Source organism: Boleophthalmus pectinirostris, unplaced genomic scaffold, assembly GCF_026225935.1.
Source record: "Boleophthalmus pectinirostris isolate CB_2022bp ecotype Guang Dong unplaced genomic scaffold, ASM2622593v1 HiC_scaffold_20, whole genome shotgun sequence".
NCBI lineage: Eukaryota > Metazoa > Chordata > Actinopteri > Gobiiformes > Gobiidae > Boleophthalmus > Boleophthalmus pectinirostris.
The window spans coordinates 17,088,983-17,111,403 of record NW_026571153.1 but is presented as its reverse complement, the minus strand read 5'-3'; the positions used below and the strand labels follow the sequence as shown (position 1 = coordinate 17,111,403).

At 37.7% G+C, this 22,421-nt stretch overlaps 1 protein-coding gene across 1 annotated transcript in view; it reads left to right on the top strand.

Moving 5' to 3' along the window:
* LOC110159307 (pyruvate carboxylase, mitochondrial) overlaps nucleotides 1–22,421 on the top strand; it is a 606,539-nt gene that overhangs the window by 553,105 nt on the left and 31,013 nt on the right. The window contains 1 exon segment of the mRNA XM_055156707.1: nucleotides 12,578–12,757. Coding sequence (XP_055012682.1) covers nucleotides 12,578–12,757 — 180 coding nt within the window.

The following is a 22,421-nucleotide window of genomic DNA, read 5'->3' as shown; positions in this document are numbered from 1 at the left end:
TTAATCACACTAGTCTTAAAACAATAAAACCAGTAAAATAAAATAAGAGCAAAATCATAGAATAGCAATAAATAAATAAAGCCAATATGCATACATTACATTACACTAAAATACATAAAAAATAAATAAAATGAATAAAAGACACACAACTCATGCGGTGTTAAAAGCCAGAGAGTAAAAGTGGGTTTTAAGGCGAGACTTGGGATGTTGGGGGGGCAGAGCGTTTCAGAGTTTAGGGCAAAGGAAGTCCTTTTCCCCTCTGGTTTTAAGTCTCGTTTTAGGCACCCTGAGCTGGAGCTGGACCTCGGACCTCAGAACGTGCAGGGGAGTAAATTTGGATGAAGTCCAAAACATACTGTGGGTTCAGTCCATTCAAAGCTTTAAAAACAATCAATCAAATCTTAAAATCAGTTCTAAAATGAAAAGGAAGCCCATGCAAAGATGCAAGGATTAGGGTAATGTGCTCTTTCCTTTTTGTTCCTGTTAAATCGAGCTGGAGAGTTTTGGACTAACAGTGATGAAATAAAAGCGTGCACGACTTGTTCAAAAAGTGTATTTTAGACAAAAGCTGCAAATGATAAAAACTTGATTTCAAAACATCATTGATCTGCTTGTCAAATTTAAAATCACTGTCTAAGGTGATGCCAAGGTTGGTGAAAAACAACAACTTCTTGCACGTAAAATAAGAAACTAAACCTAATATTGCTTGAATTAATAAAAACACACTTATTCCAACTTATTTTCAAGTCGAATCTACTCAAATAAAGTCAAATGTTCTCAATTTAAGTCACTTTAATTTAACTAGATATTGTTTTTTTTCCAGTGTAGGAAGCAATGTCAGCTCTGGAATTGCCAATCTCTGCTGAATAAACAATAAAAGGTAGCTGTTAACTTGGAAAACTACCAATATATGACATCACAAGGTGAAACGGAGCATTTTGAGCTTTGGAGATGTACACAGACTAATAATGAGATCGTTAAAATGTGAGTGAATGAAACAAAACACAGCTCCAGGTCTGTTTTTGATGAGGTAACAGCATTATAACATGATTTAAAGCTCACAAGAGTCAACTTAGTGTTTTATAGGACCTTTAACCTCACACCTCACATTCTCCTCCTCGTTTCATTGAGCTCGCATTGGCTAAAACACCACAGCACCTCATACAGATCCTTCCCCCAGCACAGCGCATTGAAAGTTGTCAGACAGCGAGGCAGAATAATTGAGGGTGGATCTGTTCTAGAGGCAGATGTTTCCCTCAGGACTGCAGAGAGGAGCGCACGGGAGCTAAAAATACCAGCTAAAGGTCAGCATGGAGGCTACGAGGTGAGCCAGGAGAAAGATGTAGCAGCTAAATTAAGACGGCTAAACATTGACTGGGTTGGATCACCATTGTTACATAGAGCTCCAGGCGTTAGATACAGGTCCAGGCTTTTGTAAGGTTTGAAAGAGAAGAGGAGAAGAGAGAAAATCAGTGCTACGTGTTGGAATGTAGCACTGATTTTTTATTTTTTCTGTCAAACTGGATATAATACGTAAATTAGGGTTGTCAAAAATATTGGAAATCAGATACTAATCAATACTGAAACTAGTACTGAAACTATACTAACTTTGGCAGGTATTGATATCAGAGACTATAAAGAAATGGACTAAGTGTGTCACACATAGCGTTCGCCTCCAGTCAAATGAAGCTCACTGAGGCTGGCAGCTATAGGGGCGCACAAGTCTCATAGTAACCAAAGAGCCAATCTGGAGTGAGGCTGTTGAAGGTTATTAAAGGGACAGTCTGGAATTTTGGACATAGGACCTCATTTCCTCGTGAGCCAGAGTGTTGGAGACGTGTGGAGACACTTTTTTAAATATTCCATCCAGTCCTTGTATTTGCAGAGGTCACTGGTGCTAGGCTAGTGCATGTCAATGGCCATAGTTAGCCTGCCACTAAAAACAGTCTTACCCAGTCCACAAAACACCTGAAGCAAATCTATTATTACACCAGACTGTCAATGTGAATGTCTGTGTAGATGTAATGTTTGAAATAAAACTAACCTTGCATCCCATGAATCGTCGCATGTTGAGGGACTATTTTCTCAGCAGCAGCGGTAAGATAGGTGCTAGGTGACTGTTTTTAGTGGCCGGATAACTATGGCCATTGACATGCACTAGCCTAGCACCAGCGACCTCTGCAAATACAAGGACTGGATGGAATATTTTAAAAAGTGTCTCCACACTCTGGCTCACTAGGAAATTAGAACCTATGTCCAAAATTCCGGACTGTCCGTTTAAAGTTCATATCTAAATTTATCTTCAAAATAGCAAAATGAAAACACCAGGATCATGTAGAGCGGGTGAATATGAACATTACAGTAGTTACAGAGAGAGTGGTGACAGTTTTTCAATACAAAGAGAATTTGAGACAGAGCTGATGGAGCTGGAAGCGTTTCCGTGCTCCCTTCCTGTGGGGAACATGGCGACTAGCGGGTTAGCTTCATCTATTTATATAAACAGTTTATGATCAACACTGAAAAGTCATTCACAGGACAGAAATGAACCTTTCCTGAATAGGTTTAGAATGATTTTGAGCTGTATCTGAACAAGTACAAGAGCACATAGCCTAGTACACGCTAGGGGTGTAATGATATCCAAGTCTCACGATATGATATCGTCAAGGTATGATCCTCACAGTACGATATTTATTGCGATATTTTGTGGAGGCGAAACAGCTGAAACTGCTAATATGCTACTTTTTCTTCTTAAAATGCCTTGACAAGACTTAATCTAAAGAACTAAGATTTAAAAATGGAGCAAAGGATCATGATATATGTAGTTCTGTCTTTTTTTTTAGCTATTGCTGCACCATTGCTGTGAGAACTTTCACGATACGATATCACGATATTTTGGTTATTGTTATACTCCTCGTATACACCCATGGACCACTATGTTTCCTACCAGGACGACTGAGGATTACACAGACATAAAGCCACATGGTAATATAAAACAATATGATTTAATTTTGAAAATCACATTCTGTTATCTAAAGAAAGATGTAGTATCAAACTATTGAGTATCCAGTCTATTCCTTAGTATCGAGTTTGATTTTAGTATCACTACAAATAACATATTGTGTATTGCAGGCATTGAGTGAGTGCTCATATATAGTCTTGATTTGGTTTTCCTGATGCTTCTTGGAAACAGCTTTCCATCCAAAGATCATATTTTTGCTTTACTTTTGTCGTGCTTCATTCCGAATACGGCTGCACAATATATACTGCATTTATGTGTAAAGTAATTGGTTTATGTTTCATTCAGCAAAGATTTAAGATTCCATTTGAAAATGAAAATGTAAAAAAGTCTAATATATCAATCTCATCTCTGTTTTGGTCTTTGTTTCTGTGTTTGTCAAGGTAATAATTTGACACCGTTTGTACATTCAGTCGTTTAGTTTTAATTAATTTGCATCAAAGTATCAAAATGGCACATTGTTATTGTTATTGCCTTACTAAATCTAGTTATCTAATATTGCAATTTTTTTTCTCAAGATATTATTCAAGTTTATTTAGAAACAGTGTCAGAGTTTAGACAAAATGACAAACAATGCATGAGATTATTACTGAAAATTGACTCTTGTGAGTAGGGATGGGCTTTCGATGAAATTTCATTAATCGATCGTCGGGAGAATTAACGATCGATTATCGATTAATCATTAATGTTTTTATATAATAAGTATCATCATTATTATTACTGTTACTAATCTGCATAAATAAATTTAACTTTACAACATATAAACCATCACCACTCTAGAGCCACATCAGCTGTTTGAGATTATAATGTGTTTAATGCAGCTTTGCGCAAGTCTTACAGAAACGAAACTTAAAACTGCATGGTTACTTTGCATAAACTAATCAAAGAAAAAAACGGCTCATGTGTCGCTGATGTGGTTCAACTTCTGTTGGACAAAAGGACACGATTCAATGGAATACAGGTTAGTTTGACCATATCTGTGTTTGTCAAAACCAGGACACCGTACGGGGGGCGGGAGGTGGGGCCTCATCATCGACATTGAGCGACTCTCACCTGGCAAAGCTTTTTAAAGTTTTTCAGTGTCCTGGTGAGTTTTGAGGTCCCTGGCACCTCCATTGGACACCAACACATATGTGATGCTTTGTACACTGTGCACATGGCCTCACACTTGTCTCGACCGGGACAAAAAGTCATCGTTAAATACTCATTTGTGCTTTGGCATGTTGCAGGCTGACCGACTGTTTGTGTCTGCTCGCTCCTTCTGAGTGCACAGAAAGCTACGAGAGCCACTCATTTTAATGGCCCAATGAAAGGAAATGAAATCCTAAACATTTGCATCACTTTATAAAAAAAAAAACCTGGACGGCCAGAACAAGACGTGGACATGTCCGGGGAAAAACGGATGTTTGGTCACCCTACGCTATGCACAGCAACCTACATTTGGTTTGTCAATTACAAATGAACGTAATTGACGAAATTCTTAATGATCAATTATCGATTAATTGACTAATCATGCCCATCCCTACTTGTGAGGTTTTAGCCATGTTAGAACGTTGTCACCTAATCAAAATCATACCCAGACTTGTGTTTTGTTTGTGTTTGTGATGAGGAAACATTATAACATAGATCATAAAACAGTGTAGTATGGGCTCTTTAATATTTCTGTTTTTGTCAGAATATTATGCTGTCAAAATACATCTAGTTACAAATTTAAAAGCTTCTAAAATTCCTTTTCTATTGACATTGTGAACTGTCGCGTACATTATCAGAAATCACTCCCACCATTTATCACAGCAGACCCATCTCCTTTCGTAACACCATTTCCTCTTTTCTCGTTACAAGATCGACTCCGAAACCAAGCGATTCATCTGCACACGCTGTCGCCGCAGATCAAGTGAAAACTAAATATTTGAACTGGACTAAAATGTGGTGATTTATGGAGGGACAGTTCCGAGTCAAGAGATGTCTTTGAGGACGGTAGTTAAAGGGGGAGCTGGGGAGTGATTCATGAAGATGGATAATAGAGAAGAAGAGGTACGATCTTTAACGGCCAAAAAGACAGAAATGAGAAAAGTGGACCCAGGAGACTGCAGGGACAATAGTGAGAGGACGGAGCTGAGGATGTATGTAGCTTTGCAAAGTCATACCGTGTTTTTAGTTTTAGATTGAAGTCTTTGTACAAAATCTACACAAAGTTAATGGGCTCTCTGGGGATCAGCGCACTTCATCCAAGTCTCTTAAGTGTATCTTTGCAAACAGAAGTTCTTTTGGAGGCCATAAGATTACAGTTTTGTTGGTAAAAATGAGGTGTTGATGAGGGGGAGGTGAATTCTTGTGAGCTTTAAGCCAAGTTATAATGTTGCTTCATCAAAAATATACTGGGAGTCGTGATTTGTTTCTTTCACACATGTTTGAAGAATCTTTTATTTTTAGTCTGTCTACATCTCCAAAGCTCAAAATGCTCTGTTCTAACTGGTGATGTGTCAGGAAGCAGTAGTTTTCAGGTTAGCAGATACATTTTAACCATTTGATGAATAGAGATGGGCAATTTCAGGGCTGAAATTATCCACATGATTGTAATCAAGGTGTTCCTGTGTTACCACATGACATCACAAGGTGGAACAGAGCCTACATTTGCAGGGTTTGTGTGTTAAACATGTGTGAAGGAAGTAAAACACAACTCCAGATATGTTTGTGACGAGGAATCAGTAGAACACTGATACAAAATAAAGCGTATACCATATTTTCCGCACTATAGGGCGCACTTAAAAGCCTTTAATTTCATCAAAAAAGTAGTGCGCGCCTTATAATCCAGAGCACCTTACTGTATATATGAATTTATTCGGGTGTATTAGTGTGACTTCAGTAAACGACAAAACCACACCACTTGCAGCATTACGGCTCCCGTAGTCAGGAGCATCAGGCGTAATACATAATGTGATTCCTTTTAATATCAAAATGCACCTGTCAAGAGACACGCTCACAATGCCCACTTTAAACTCAAGGCTGTTATAAAGTTAAATTCCGAGCTGCGGTGGGAACAGGCAATGAGAAAAGACGAACACACATTCACCAAGACAGGGAGACTGGGCTAAGGATCAGTAACAACTGTGGTCCGAGCTTTCACCAAGACCCAAATCATCACTGAACTGCAGGTAACAGTAACCACACTGACTCGGATAATGACGAGAGGGATGTGGGTGTGCTGGACGCTGTCATCGCCCAACTGTTTGAACAATTATGAGTTATTGTGAATACACTAACAATTTAGTGCGCTCAGACAGGATTTTTTTTTACGTGTTACAATTGAACAAACGCGTTAAATAAAGTTTGACTGACGTATCTAACTGTTGTGTTTTGTTTGATGCGCTTTATAGTCCGGTGTGGTTTATTTGTGAAAAAAGTTTGAAAATTGACAATTCAGTGACAGTATATCTTATAATCCAGAGCGCCATATAGTGCGGAAAATGCGGTATAATGGCCCTTTAACTGCCTTTTCATATGCTCATGTTTTCACAATTATAGCTTGTCTGAGATCTTAAAGAGGCACTGTGCAACTTTATTGATCCATGAGGGAAATTAATTGGACACAGCAGCTCACACATCACAATATAATATAATAAGATAATAATAATAATATATCAGTCAGATAATGCATAATTATATAAATGTATATGTACAAGTCAAAATAAAATTGAAAATATTACACATTTACTAGTACTACACGTGTAGTTTTATGTATTTTAGCATGTTAGTATGTGTCTGAGTGTGTATGTGCATGTTTGTGTGTGTCTGGGGTGTTTGGTTGTGTGAGGTCGGGCAGTTGTGGGGGTTGTGAGTGGAAGGAAATGTGTGATTGTTTTAAATAAGCGCTTTTAAATAAAGTCTGATTGATTAATATAAATATTTGTTATATACAAGAGGTGGTGCTGAAAACGATTGACATATAGGTGCTATAGGGTTATCTGTTACACGAGTAATAGTTTTTCAGCACCATGGACTTCTCACAGAGTATGAGACACTTTAGTCCAGGGGTCTCCAACCTTTTTCCTCCAGTGAGCTACCTTTACGAAACAAAAACACCAGGCAGCTCCTCATTTTATAGGTCACAACAAACTGAGGAAATAAAAGCCACGGCCTTAGATGGGGTATGATTAGATGCTTATAAAACACACACCATTTATTACTGCACCAAGATAGGCATCAAAATCATACATTTACACTGGTTAAAGCCATTTAATTAACCACAATTTTGTTATTCAGCTTAATGTATATAATTCAGAAATCTCTTGGCGAGCTACTTGGAAGGAGTTGGAAAGCTCCAATCTGTAGCTCAAGAGCTACAGATGGTATAAACCCTACTTTAGTCACAAAGAAATAATCAGGTTAACAATACTTGCTAGAAAGAGAAATTAATTCCACTCTTTTCACTTATAGAAGCGTTAATTGTGTGTGTGACATTTCAGCACTGTGGACAGCTCGTTTTAAATAGTCTAGTGAAAATACTAAATGCAAATAGCAAAATATGTTATCACAATTATGGTAACAGATTGTGAGCTGTTGAACATTTGTTTGGAGTATGGTATGAATGTAGCTCTGTATCTCTCAGTGTTTAGATCTGCGGAGAGGCGAGCGGATTAGATTTAATATGTTGTGAGATTTTGTCGATTTCAAGATGGTCGTTTTTAGTGAATCCTTACTGTGACAGGTGATAGTTCTCCGCTCCTCAGAGACCTTAGACACATGTTCGCTGGCTGGGTAGAGCTTGTTTAAAGGCAAGTGCTTTCCCAAGAGCACACCTATCATCTTCCTCTCGGCCTCCCAAGGGTGCCCCCCCACTGCCACTTCTCCCCATCTGCACCCGGACAAACGTGAACTCTCTCTTTTTCCCTCCCTCTCGCTCGGGATAATTTGGCATCTCCTAAACTAGGTGTCAGCTCCTTTGTGTGAGGAGTCTTCTGGGAGCATCAGCTTGATCTATATTTGTTCACAAACCTTGGCATTCGTCTGCTCCTTCTTGCAGCCATGTGATTTGAGCCAGAGCGCACTAATTGCCACAGAAATAGGCACATAGTAGTAAAGAGTGGGGCCGCTCTCCTCCTGCGCTCTGTTCATCTGTCAGTGTTTAACTTTATGCAGACTCTTAACCATCTCTGATGCCTGCTGGGAAATACCAGGATTCTACTACAGTGTTAAGAGCAGGAGACAAAATGTGCAGCCGATATAATACACTATATATTAATTTATATTTTACTATACCCTATTCTGTAATGGAAAAATATGGAGGGAGGTGGATTGATAATGATGAGTTTTATATTGCTTACAATGTTGACATGTTGTTATACTGACAAATTGGTTAGTGATAGTAGTTGCAATATTAGCAATAGCAACACTAGTAGTAGCAGTAGTAGTAGTTTTACCTGTAGCAGTTGTTGTCCTTGTATTAGTAGTAGCACAATAGTTCTTGTAGTAGTAGTAATCTATGTAGTAGCAGTAAAAAAAAAGTATTATTCTTACCTATGAGCCACCTTGATACACATTAGTCAAGATGAAATATTTGTTAAAACCAGAATGCAACTGATTTGCCAATGGAACCAAAAATGCATGTACAGCAGTCAAAAAGAGAAGAGATCTGAGGCACTTTGTAGCAGAGGTGGAGACTTGCAAGACGTGATGTGGACTTAAGTCAGACTTGAGTCACTATTTTTAGGACTTGAGACTTGACTTGATAAAATGGACAAAGACTTGGGACTCGACATGGACTTGAAAGTCGGTGACTTGGGAAGACTTGATGCTTCTCCTAAAAAGTATGAAAATACTTGTCTCATTACTGGAATGTGTCTCTCCCACTTTTGTTTGGTAGTTTGGATGTAACTAAAGTACTGAGAGATGGTATCCTCAATTATACCACAGTAATATACAGTACAATACAGTAAAACAGAGAACTACACAGAACACGATCCTTCCATTTTAGTGCAGACTACACGACAAATAACTGTTATTTAGCACTTTTAAATCTTAATTCTTTTTGTTCTGACTGTAATAATTCTCACCCTTGTCAAGACATACTTATAGACACTTAGAGAAATACTCATATACCATGACATTTTAAGCACAATTTAGTTTAAAAATCATATAAATTGCAAAAAACCAAAGCTGTATTTGGTACTTTGATTTAAAGACTTGAAATGACTTGAAGCTCAAAGTAGACGACTTGGACTTAACTTGGACTTATGGGCCAGTGACTCGAGACTCGACTTGGACTTGCCTGTATTTGACTTGGGACTTGACTCGGACTTGAGGTCAAAGACTTGAGACTTACTTGAGACTTGCAAAACGATAACTTGGTCTGCTTTGTAGTATGAAAAAATGATTAAAAGAGAGTGAGACTTTGTGGGGACAAAAAGGGGCTAAGTGCTGGCAAACTCTTGATGAGCCATAGTTACAAAAAGCAGAGCTACAATGACAGTAACTTTAAAACTTTAAAACTTAAAACTTTAAATAAAATAAGATTGTCTACCAAAACTGTGAACTGTGTAGTCCAATGTATTAATTATAAATAACGTCAAAATCAAATTTTTCTCATTTTGTCTCATTCTCTTTGACATACTCTCATCCCACCCATATTTAGAGCCTCTGTACTTGCTACTAATAGTACAAATAATCACATTGGCATGAATATTTTTTCTCCAGTGAGTGATAGTAGAAGTAGTAGTAGGATAGGAGGAGTGCTGGTGTTGGTTGTAATGAAAACATACATTTTTTTACACTTATAGTATTGGATGTAGCACCTATAACGTGTAAAAACTTCGACATACTTTTTATAACTCAGAAACTCATCATATTTTCTTCAGTAATATTGAACATTTCAGTTTGGAGTATTCCTTACACCTCTCGTAACCTGTGTTTAAAGCCTGTCCCAGTCTAATCTAATCCAACACCACTTTTCTAACAGAAGAGAAATATGTAGCATTGATTTTTGGTCGGTGTCACAAGCGCCCTCACTTATCACCATTATGCTAATAGGGATTGCTATTACCATAATGACACACCATTGTAAATAATGACAGAAAGAATACATGTGATTTTAATGAATGCCCCTCTCTCTCTCTGGTTTCGGAGCATGTCAGACAAAAGGCCTGGCGCGTTCAGTTCAGAGCTGCCAGAGCCCTGATTAAAGATGGTGTGTAGATGTAAACAGCTTTTCATTTCTCATTCTTCGCCTCCTCCTCTGGCTTTTGTGGGTCAGACTCAGATTAATGCTCGCAGACACGGCGTTCATTAGAAAGCCATACTGTCACCACATTTCTCGCTTTGGTGAAATCGTAGCTGATAGTTGCGTTTACGTCTGTTGTAGTACAGCTGGACTGGAGTGTGTGTGATTTTAGTGTGGGGAAAAGGAGAAGAGTGATGCAATTAAACAATGCTGTAAAAAGTTTGAAGTGCACAGAATCACACAAGGGACATTTACAAGAAAACGATGTGGCAGGAGCTCATTTTCACAATGGTGATTTTACAGTTGATACTTTGGAGCCGATGCCATCAACAATCCCTGTGGGTGTGAAGATACCTGAAAGCACTGCTCTGTTAGAAACTCTGTTATTCAAGTTGGACTTAATCTCAGTTTTATTTTACCACAGTCTGACCAGAAAGAGATGACTTAGTTGAGATGATTTGTGCACTTAATAAAGTTTCCCACACATAAAATTAGTCACTCTCACCTTTTTGTTGAAATTCAAACTCCTAAACCATGAATGTTTATATTAATCACAAGATTCTGAAAATGTGTTCTTTAAATCCATTTTGTATTTTTTGAGTTTTCTTAACTTTTTCATGTGTTTGCTCATATGTGCATTTTGTCACCATGGTAACTGCTGAATATTCCACCACTAGAGTCACATGTATAACACCCCCAGTGTGACTTCACTGCAAAGTATCAGTTGAACTTTTTCTTCACTATACTGCAGTAAAATAAAAATAAAAAAATAAAAGTGTAAGCTCTATGACAGTGGTTCTCAAACTTTTTGCACCAAGTACCATCTGCCTTAATATCTGGCTTTTCAAGTCCCCAGTCACCAGATTAAAACTTGGACTATTTTAGTCACAAAGAAATAACCAGGTCAGCAAAACTTACTAGAAAAAGAAATTGGTTCCACTCTCTAAACTTCTAGCCTGGTATGGCCATACCGGTTTGTCAAAGCCTGATCCCGTCAGATCTTAGAAGCTAAGCAGGGCCAGGCCTGGTTAGTACTTGGATGGGAGATCATTGGGAAAATCAGGTGCCACAGTGGGGCGCCAGTCGAAAAAACACCAAGACACTTCACCCACATTGCCAAGTGGTGAAGTGGTGAAGTGGTGAAGTGGTGAAGTGGTGAAGTGGTGAAGTGGTGAAGTGGTGAAGTGGTGTGTTTGTGAGTGATGGTGGTGGTCGGAGGGACAGATGGCTCTGATTGGCATGGCAGCTGTGCTTCTGTCAGTCTGCCCTGGGGCAGCTGTAGCTACAACAATAGCTTACCATCACCAGGTATGGAGTGAATGAATAATGCTCTGTAAAGCGTCTTTGTGACATATGTCTGTGAAAAGCGCTATAGAAAAACTTACTCAACTGTGTGTGTGACATTTCAGCACCATGGACAGCTCATTTTAAATAGTCTAGTATAATGAAAACACAAAATGTATTATCAATTGTGATAACATATTGTGAGTTATTGTACAATTGTATAGAGTATGGCATGAATGTAGTCCTGTATCTCTCATTGTATAACAGGCACATGTATAACACCCCCAGTGTGATGGCACTGCAAAGTGTCAGTTGATACTATCACTATATTGCAGTAAAAAAAAAAAAAAATACGTGTAAGCTTTATGTCAGTGGTTCTCAAACTTTTTGCACTAAGTACTGTCTACCTTAATACTTGGCTTTCTAAATCCCACCAGATTTAATCCCGGACTTTATCAGGGCTAAATTAGTGCCACACATGGTCTCAAATTTGACTCTGCCAGCTCTAAAATTAGACTAAAGAATGGATAAGGTACTGTAGTTCTCAATGCTGCTTAACCTGAAAGAGGGCAAAAACATACATAGATTTGTCTCTGAATAAAACAAACTCAAGCTCAGAGTGAAGTTCAAAAATCACACAGAGACCACAGTTAGAGAAACCCTGCGCTGGATAATACACTGTGTCCTCATATAAATTCAATAGTTTCGTTTGGTATAATAGGACTGATCCATTTAAATGCCAGTCTACAAATATTCATATTATACATGTCAACTTTAAAAGAAGAAAATTAATTGAACATACAATTTAAACAAAACATAATGTAAAAACAAATTCTTACACACAGAAATAGCATGTTGTATCTCAAAGAATTCCTGAATGACAACAGTAATTTATTAGCGATGCGCAGAAGCAGCTCTGGCCCTAAGCCCACTGATCTGGATTGATCTGTGTGCATAGGATTTCCAAGGTCCCGCTGCGTCTATGATGAAATACAAACACTACGCTAAAGCTAACACTGCAAGCTGATGTACCGCCATGCTAACACATCTGTCTCTTTCAGGTGACCCCCTCCTCGAAGATCGTGGGTGACCTGGCTCAGTTCATGGTGCAGAATGACCTGAGCAGAGCCGAGGTGGAGGAGAGGGCAGATGAGCTGTCTTTCCCTCTGTCTGTGGTGGAGTTCCTGCAGGGATACATTGGAATACCGCATGGAGGATTCCCAGAGCCTTTGAGATCCAAGGTAAACCAACACAGCAGCTCTTAAATCTGTATGAGGAATAGACATGCAGTGGGGGGGTGGAGAGGTGTATTTACACGAATGTGAAATAGAGAAATGTTGGCTTTTCTGGTGGAGGGTTCGTCAAATTAGTTTTTCCATGAAGATGTTGTTGCTTTGTCTGGAATGTTTCACAGTATGGTATTAAACTTTTCTATCTTCATGGAGACCAAACAAGACCCAAGTTACAGGTCAGATCTCTGGAGAGGCGACCCCGCTCACAGTCAGAATGCAGAATGTTTTTCCTCGATATTTTTGAGCTATAAAACCACTGAATAATCGAATAAATGCAAGGTAGAGCTGTTTAATGTCATACTGTCGAACATTCCAGGCAGAGCAATGACATATCCATAGAAACAAGCAGGTGATGGACCTTGGACATAGTGCACCTTTAAAAACTAGTAAGTCCAGTTGTTTATTGTTTAACTCTTACATAATCATATTCCTGGATGTTTGAAAATTTATATCAAATAATTGGTGGATAACATTTCGTTAGTCTAACAGCACAGTTGCCCAAGTCATATTTGAATGTTTTCAGAAAACAAGAAAAAACAAATTTTTTATTGATATTGTATAGAGATGACAAAGGCAGACAGTGATTTTAGGCTGTAACAGCAGTTCTGATGACAGGCTGAGGACATAGGCGATAAGGCAGGGTGATGCAGCAGTGGCAGGAGAGTCAAGTTAGGCAGTCGGGGTGTAACGATATCCAAGTCTCACGGTACGATTTTTATTGCGATATCGTGGGAAAGCTCACAATTAGGGATGTAACAATATCCAAATCTCTCGGTACGATATTTTCACGATATACATCTCACGGTATGATATTTATTGCGATATTTTGTGGAGGCTAAACAAAACTGAATATGCTGCTTTTTCCTCTTAAAATGCCTTGAAAAGTGCTTAGAACTGTTATTTCTTCTTGTAGTCTGCACTGAAATGGAGCAAAGGATCATGGTCTATGTAATTCCCTCTGTTAGTTTTAGTTATTGCTGCACGATAACTCTTAATTTAAGCAAAGACACTTGTAATTCGATATATTGTAATGGTTCACGATATTATTGTGAGAACTTCGACGATACAATATCACGATATTTCAGTTAATGTTCCATCCCTATTAGACAGATATCACAATTTGGCCAAAAAGAAAATGACTTGGGCAATTTTGCTGTTAGTCTAACGATTTAACTTTCTGGTTTGAAGTTATTTAAAAAGTAAATAGTAAATAAACACAATGCAAAAAGAGCTAATTAAAATGAAATAAAGTTGTTATGCAATCTTTTAACGAGTGTAAATTAGTCTCATACCTAAAGTGTCCCATAGTGCCCCCGTTTAAGAGTAACTTTCTAAAACCAAAATACATGCTCACTTATCTATGGGTATAACACGTGGCTTATATTGTTGGTTTATATAGATGTTTGCACTTAGTAACTAATAGAGGGTCACCTGCTTGTTTCCATGGAGATGTTATAAGTTTTCCTATGGGAAGATATTTCTCTATAAAATGCCGTAACTAAATAAAAGACACATAGATACGTTTAAAGCAGTCGAAAATGCCACTAAAAGCAAATACAGCAGGAGACTGGAATATAACCACACCAGAAAAGCACGATTAAATAATAAAACTCTTTCTAAATAAAACATAATAGATACAGTATGTGAATGAATACATGCTGTGTGAAACTGTGAAACAAAACTGTTTCAAACCTATATTTGACAGCTTTGCGTGACCCCCGTTGTGAAAAAGCAGAATAACTTGAATGCATAAACATATGGAAATATAAAAAATGCATTAAATCCATTTCATAGTCAAACTTCAAAGCTACCGTTGAAACTATCCACACAGGTAATAAAAAGTCTCTGATTCATGTAAATGTATTCAAACTTTGTACACAGCACACTCTAAAGGGCAAAAGGGAAATAGTGCGTCTTCTGCAAAAAGTACTCTATAGTGTGTCAAAAACAAAAACTAGAAAACTTTGTTGACTGTATAGATATTGGCATAAATATAAGACATTTCATGAGGACAACCTGACCTGTGCTTCAACTTGGATACTGTCCCAGGTTTTGCATATCAAGAAAAAAAATATCAAAAACTACTCACAATCTGCCTGATTACAGCCCACTTACAGTTGCAATTCACTTTAAGAGCTGATATTACTAATGTTTCCTCAGTAAAAACACACCTAGAGTTGTGTTTTGTTTCATTCTCACATGTTTAACACACAAACCCTGCATATTTAGGCTGAGTTCTTCTCTCAAACAGAAAACACTCTGTTCCACCTTGTGATGTCATGTGGTAATACAGGAAGGGCTCCAATGCGTTTTTTAATTTCAGACCTGGAATCTCAACTGAACTAAAGGTAAATGTAGCTGTTAACTTGAAAACAGAGCATTTTGAGCTTTGGAGATGTAGACAGACTAATAAAAGGGGTGCTCAAGCACATCTAAATGAAACGAAACACAACTCCAGTAGGGATGTAACGATATCCAAGTCTCACGATACGATATCGTTACAGTATGAACCTCACAGTACAATATTTATTGTGATATTTTGTGGAGACTAAACAGCTAAAACTGTTAATATGCTGCTTTTTCCTCTTAAAATGCCTTGACAAGACTTAATCCAGAAGACTAGGACTTAAAAATTCTCAGAACTGTTATTTCTTCTTGTAGTCTGCACAGAAATGGAGCAAAGGATCATGGTCTATGTAGTTCCCTCTGTCTTTTTCGCTATTGCTGCACCATAACTCTTCATTTAAGTGAAGAGACTTGTAATTCGATATATTGTGATGGTCCACAGAACTTTGACGATACAATATCACCATATTTGGGTTATTGTTACATCCCTAAACTCCAGGTATGTTTTTGATGAGAAAACAACATTATAACTAGGGCTGGGTATCATTAAGAAGTTGCCAATATGATACATACCTTGATACACAGGCCACGATACAATACATATCTCGATATAGCACATTTGATTGCGGTGATACTAAAAGTCTTTGTTAAACCACTTCTTGTGTAAAGTTGATATTGAAATATTTAATCATCAAAACAGTGAAAATGTCAAATGTGTTGCATAAATTAGTTTCCTTCCACTAAACAAGCAACAAAACTAGCGCTGCAACAAAATAATTTAGTAAAATATATTAAAAAAATATATACTGCAAAGCTTTGGGGGCAGGAGTGCTACTCGGATATACAAAAAATGTGCAGAATTGTCCTTTTGGTGCTTTTCAGTGTAGGGACCAGTCTCAAATACAAAGTAGGAAAAAAACTGAGGCAGACAAAAAGTACAAAATAACAAAATAGTAAGGGCAAACTGAAAAAAGTTTTTTTCCTACTTTGTATATAAAAATATACTCTTGGTGATATATCGATACAGCAGCCCACAATATTGATACTGTATCATCACATTAAACGATACGATATATCAATATTTCAATATTTTTGCACACCCCTAATTATAACACGGCTTAAAGCTCACAAGAGTAAATTTTATGTAATATAGGACCTTTAAACATTTGTTCATATTGTAATGGCTCACTTGTTTATGTAGCAGAAGAATAGAAAACTTATCAAACTTTGTCTGACCCTAAACACTCCCATGTGGTGCACCCTGTGACCGCTTCACTTTCTCTTAAAATGAGTCTGGGTCTAATCTTTCCACGGATTACAACACCCCGTATCAGAATTCCGCGGCCAGGCTGAACTTTTGAAGCTACTATTTAATTAAAAAGCAGTGAGCATAATTGGAAGTGATACATGTTTTGTCAGTTGCAGTATCTGTCTTGGTGTATTGGAACAGTTCATAATGAGGTGTTGGCTTCATTTGTATCGAGCTTGTCAATCTCTTCACTTCACTTGTTTGCTTTCCTTGTCTCCTTCCTCTTATTTCTTCTTTCTTTGTATCTCTTTTTTAATTACTGCACACTTTAGATTAGAATACCGTAAAACACAACAAACAATGAACTATTATCAAATCTATTGATTAAAGCCCCATTTTTGTTAGAACTCTCATTCTACATCAAAAAGTAGTCTAGATTATGGGGTATTTGTAATCCACATACAAACATTTTGATTCATTTAATTTATTTTATTTATTTTTAATCCTGGTTCTGTCCTGGTTCAGTCCTGTCTTATTCTTGATTCAGTTCTGGTTTAGTCTTGGTTTAGTCCTAATTTAGTCTTGGTTTAGTCCTGGTTTAGTCTTGGTTTAGTCCTGGTTTAGTCTTGGTTTAGTCCCGGTTTAGTCTTGGTTTAGTCCTGGTTTAGTCCTGGTTTAGTCTGGTTTAGTCTGGTTTAGTTCTTGGTTTAGTCCTGGTTTAGTCCTGGTTTAGTCTTGGTTTAGTCTTGGTTTAGTCTTGGTTTAGTCCTGGCTTAGTCCTGGCTTAGTCCTGGCTTAGTCCTGGCTTAGTCCTGGTTTTAGTCATGGTTTTAGTCCTGGTTTAGTTCTGGTTTAGTCTTGGTTTAGTCCTGGTTCAGCCCTGTCTTATTCTTGATTCAGCTCTGGTTTAGTCCCGGTTTAGTCTTGGTTTAGACCTGGTTTATTCTTGATTCAGCTCTGGTTTAGTCCCGGTTTAGTTCTGGTTTAGTCCTGGTAAAATGTTTATAATGCCTAACAAACTCAATACTTGTTACTCATGTAAATAGTAAATTATAACTAGTTTACCATAAGCAAAATCATTTTAAAGCAGCACCTCTTGACCGCCTACTCTTCCCTCATCTCCTTTCCTCATCTCTTTGTGCTCCTTCCTTACTTTGTCTCCTTTCCTATGCTCCCTTTTTTGTCTTCTTTTCTCTCTCCTTATCTCCCTCCCATGTCTCCTTCCAAATCAAGACTAATTTCTTAGTCTCCTTGTCCTGTCTCCTTTATTTGTATCCTTTCCTATCTCCTTGCCTCTTTCTTTCCTCTCCTTGTCTTTTTTGTTTTCCTCATTCCTTACCTGGTTTCCTTTCCTAACTCCTAGTTCTACCTCCTTTCCTCATCTTCTCCTATGTCCTTACCTTGTTTACTTGTGCTATTTACTCCTTGACTTCCCCAATTCCTCTCCTCATCTCCTTCGTTACCTGGTCTCCTTTCCTAACTCCTAGTCCTACTTCCTTTCCTCCTCTCCTTGTCCTGTGCCCTTACCTTGTTTACCTTACCTTTTACTCCTTCCTATTTGACTTCCTCCATTCCCCTCCTCGTCTGTTTCGCTTGTCTTCTTTCCTCATCTCTTTCCTTACCCGGCTTCATTTCCTAGTCTCTTATCCTCTGCCTTTCTTTTCCTCATACCCTTTCCTATCTCCTCTTTCCCCCCCATCATCTCCTTTCCTTCCTCCTTGCCCTCCTTCTCGTCTCCTTACCTCATGATGTTCAGCCTGTCTGGATTATATGATCAGTTGTTTGTCATCTTTGGCATTAGAGCGGTGACAGTCGTGGCCCTGAATACCTTGGCGATTCTTTTTGTTTTGACGTGCACAATGCCAGCCCTCTCCTCTCTACTGCTCTATTACAGGGCCAGTGCAGCGCTCCATTTTCTACTCAGGTGGTTCTGAAACATTTTACCAAACATAAAACCTCCACTGCAAGTCTCAGCTCCACACATTGCCTAACACAGGTACACACTGGAAGATTAGAGGCAATCTGAATAAAACAAGGGGCTATACCAGGATAAGACCAGGCAGGACTGTGTCACAAACTAGTGTGAAATAAACATACGAGCAATTTATTTCAATGTAAGTGCCCATGTTATGCGATTTTCTGCTTTTTTCTACCTGAATCTGATTAAATTAAAGGTCCTATATTACACTAAACTGAATTTTGTGAGCTTTAGGGCATGTTACAATGTTGTTTCCTCATCACAGACATACCCAAAGTTGTGTTTTGTTTCATTCACACATGTTTGAGTAATCATTTATTATTAGTCTGTCAGTATCTCCAGAGCTCTAAATGCTCTATTCCACCTTGTGATGTCATGTAGTGGTAGTTTTCAAGTTAACAGTTACATTTTAGTTTTAGTTCAGTAGTGATGGGCAATTCTAGGGCGTAAATTATCCAAATAATTTTAGTGAAGGTGTATGGAATTTAAAAACAGAACAGCAGTAGAGCACTTTCTGGATTCCCACATGACATCACAAGGTGGAACAGAGTGTTTTCTGTTTGAGAGAAGGAACTAAATATGCAGGGTTTTTGTGTGTTTAGCATGTTTGTATAAAACAAAACAAAACTCCAGGTATACAGAAAAAACAAAAATGTGGCTATTTGCTGCAGGTGAAAAAGGATCAAAACTGTAAACACAACAGAATCCAGGCACTCCTAGTTAGTAAAAATCACACAAGGAAAAGTATAATTAAAAGACCTTTATTCAGATGGCCAAAGCCAGTGTGTTTTGACCAAATTGGTCTTGATCAGGGCTTGGTTAAAAACAGGGCAATGGGCGTGGCCTTGAAGTAAAACACACCAACCAATAGTATGGACTAGACTTGATTAGAGGCAGACAACACAAGTGCAAGACAAACAAACTCCAAGGTTTGTGATTAGGAAACAACATTATAACATAGATCAGAAAATATTAGGGATGTAACAATAACCGAAATATCATATCATATCATATCGTATCGTCAAAAGTCTATCAATAATACCGTGGACTGTCACAATATATTGAATTACGAAATCCTTTACTTAAATGCAGTGTTGTGGAGTAACAGATTACATGTACCAGAGTTACGTAATCAGAGTACAAATTATGAGTAACTGTATTCAGTTGCAGTTACTGTTTCAGTGAGTGGTAATTGGATTACAGTTACTTTGTTGAAATAAATGGATTACATGGCGGTATTTTCCTGTTTTCACATTTTGGGCTAAATCCCCCTTTTTCTTTTCTTTTTTTTTTTTTTTTTTGGCAATTCCACTCATTGTCGGAAACAAAACCAAGTCTAAACCAGGACTAAACCAGGACTAAAACCAGGTCTAAAACCAGGTCTAAAACCAGGTCTAAACCAGGACTAAACCAGGACAAAACCAGGACTAAACCAGGACTAAACCAGGACTAAAACAGGATTAAAACAGGACTAAAACAGGACTAAAACAGGATTTAACAGGACTAAATTATGCTGCACGGACGTGTCTCCTCATCTTCTATCAATAATATTTTTAATTTGGTAAAAGTAAAGTCTGGGCTTTTTATTTTCTTTTATCAGACAAAACATCTTATGTTTCAATATCCTCGTCTACAGCAAATCAAGTAATCCAAAGTATTCAGATTACATTACTCACTTTAAGTAATTTAATGGATTACGTTACAAACTACTTTTTGAGGTATGTAATCTGTAATTTGTAGGGGAATACATTTCAAAAGTAACCTTCCCAACACTGCTTAAATGCATTTTTTTTAATAGTAGCACTTGCTAATAACCATCAGAAACTACATATCCCATGATGCATTTCATTGCAAGACAACAAGAAGTAATATGTTTTTCATTTGAATTCTTGGGATTATATACTGTAATAATTCACACCAAATTCTTGTCAGGGTATTTTAAAAGCCAAAAAAGCATCCTATCTATAATTATATCAGCCTCTCCAATAAATATTGTACCGTGAGATACATATCGTGATCATATCGTACTGAGAGATTCGGATATCGTTACAGCCCTAGAAAATAGTGTAATACCAGTCCTTTAACTATCAGTTCCTTGTCCGATAAAAGAAAGTTTCTCTAAAACTGCTGACTTATATATTAAAACAAAAAGAGATCATCATTTAGAATTATAGCTATAAGTGAAACTCGGAGAGAGAGACTTGTTTATGGAACTGAAATATTTTAACAGTTCTCTGGGCACTATATATCTGTCCCCTCTGTATTCACTCAGATTTACAGTTAAATAAAGGTCACAGTGGTCTGGATCAGCTGATTGTTGTGCTTTAAAGTCGCCTGAGCCTTGGCCTGCTTCACAGAGCCCTCATCTCACACAGACAGTAGTTTGACCTCCAGCCAAAAGTCCCTCTCTTCCCCTGGGCCTAACTCACACACGGCACTTCACCTCAACAATGACAATGGGCAATGCATCCACGGAAATCAATACAGCTTACAAAGAATCACACAGCAAAGACTATAATGTAGATGTAAAGAATGTAAGGTGGGCTGGCTGTGAAATGGTAGGCTAGTTAAAGATGCACTGTGTAACTTTTTGGCTGAGGGTCATTGCACTACCTGAGATATATGATATTAAACACCTTTATCTTGCATTTATTCAATTACAAGTGGTTTTATAGCTCAAAAATACATAGAAAAACAGGAATTCTGACTGTGAGGGAAGTAACTTGGTCTAGTTTGGTCTCCATGAAGATAGAAACATTTAATGCCATACTGTGAAACATTCCAAAGCAATAACATCTCCATAAAGAAAAGAATTTGACAGACCTTCCACCAGAAAAGTTACACAATTCACCTTTAAGTGTGTCCAGTTACTTCAGCTTAAGATTTAAAATGGGAGTAAACATTATCTTTAATTATTTGTATAAGAAGCAATAATACATTTAATCACATAGTACAAGTGTCAAGATTTCAATTCTCAGCTTTTGTAAACAGAATTATGAAACCCTCTGTTAGATTGAGTCTTTCGGCAAATCCTTCGCGCAGGTTTGTGAAGCATTCCTCCGTGAAGTGGGCAGCACATACAAAAAGCATCTTGGGCAAAAAATAAAAGTAATCCATGTAGTTCTCAGCGATTTTGTGGCTGGACTAACAACAACAGAAGGCGAAGCTTTATCTTTGCGCACTTTCTTCATCATGTTGCGCTTGGACTACAAACCAAAAACAAGATGGTGGACTCGGAGCGCACTTGGATAGAAATGATTGAACTTGTTTCACCTTTTATGGATGTATTTATAGTTTTATGATAATGAGTAAAATGGGCGTATGTACACATGAAACCTCGGTACAGAGAATATACATATAAGGCAAAAGTACATAGAGTATAGGAAACTCGTGGCTGCTGTACGTGCTCCAGTGTAAAGGAGGCATGGAGATGTCAGTTGTATATCACTTAATGAAAACACTGGAAGCTCCAGTATATGGAAAACATACTGTAGTTGTATATTTAACACACATTCATGCTTACAATGGAGATTTGCTCTAAATTTCAGTGACGTAACAGATAGAGAAAACGTAACAGAAGAAAATGAACATCGCCTGTCTGAACCTGTCTAAAAAGATATAAAGATATCTTTGCAAGTACTTTATGGTTCAAATTGTCAATACAGACCTTATATACCCAGGAAACACTATCAAAAAGCTGAAAAGTTGGTTTAGCATAATATGTGTTCTTTAAAGCAGCACCTCTTGACCACTTATTGTTCTCCCTTCCCTAGTCTCCTTTCCTCATCTCCTCGTGCTCCTTCCTTACTGTGTCTCCTTTCTTATGCTTCCTTTCCTTCCAGACCTAGACATATTACTCCCGCCTTTAATTGTATCCTTTCCTAAACTGATTGTAATAACTTGTAGTAACAAAGAACATAACTCATTGTGCAACAACATATATTCACAAACAGTTCCATATCTTACCCTAAGCCTTAACCTAACCTTATAACTTTAAATGCTGAACCATGCTTAATGTTGTACCTAATGTGGTTACGGTC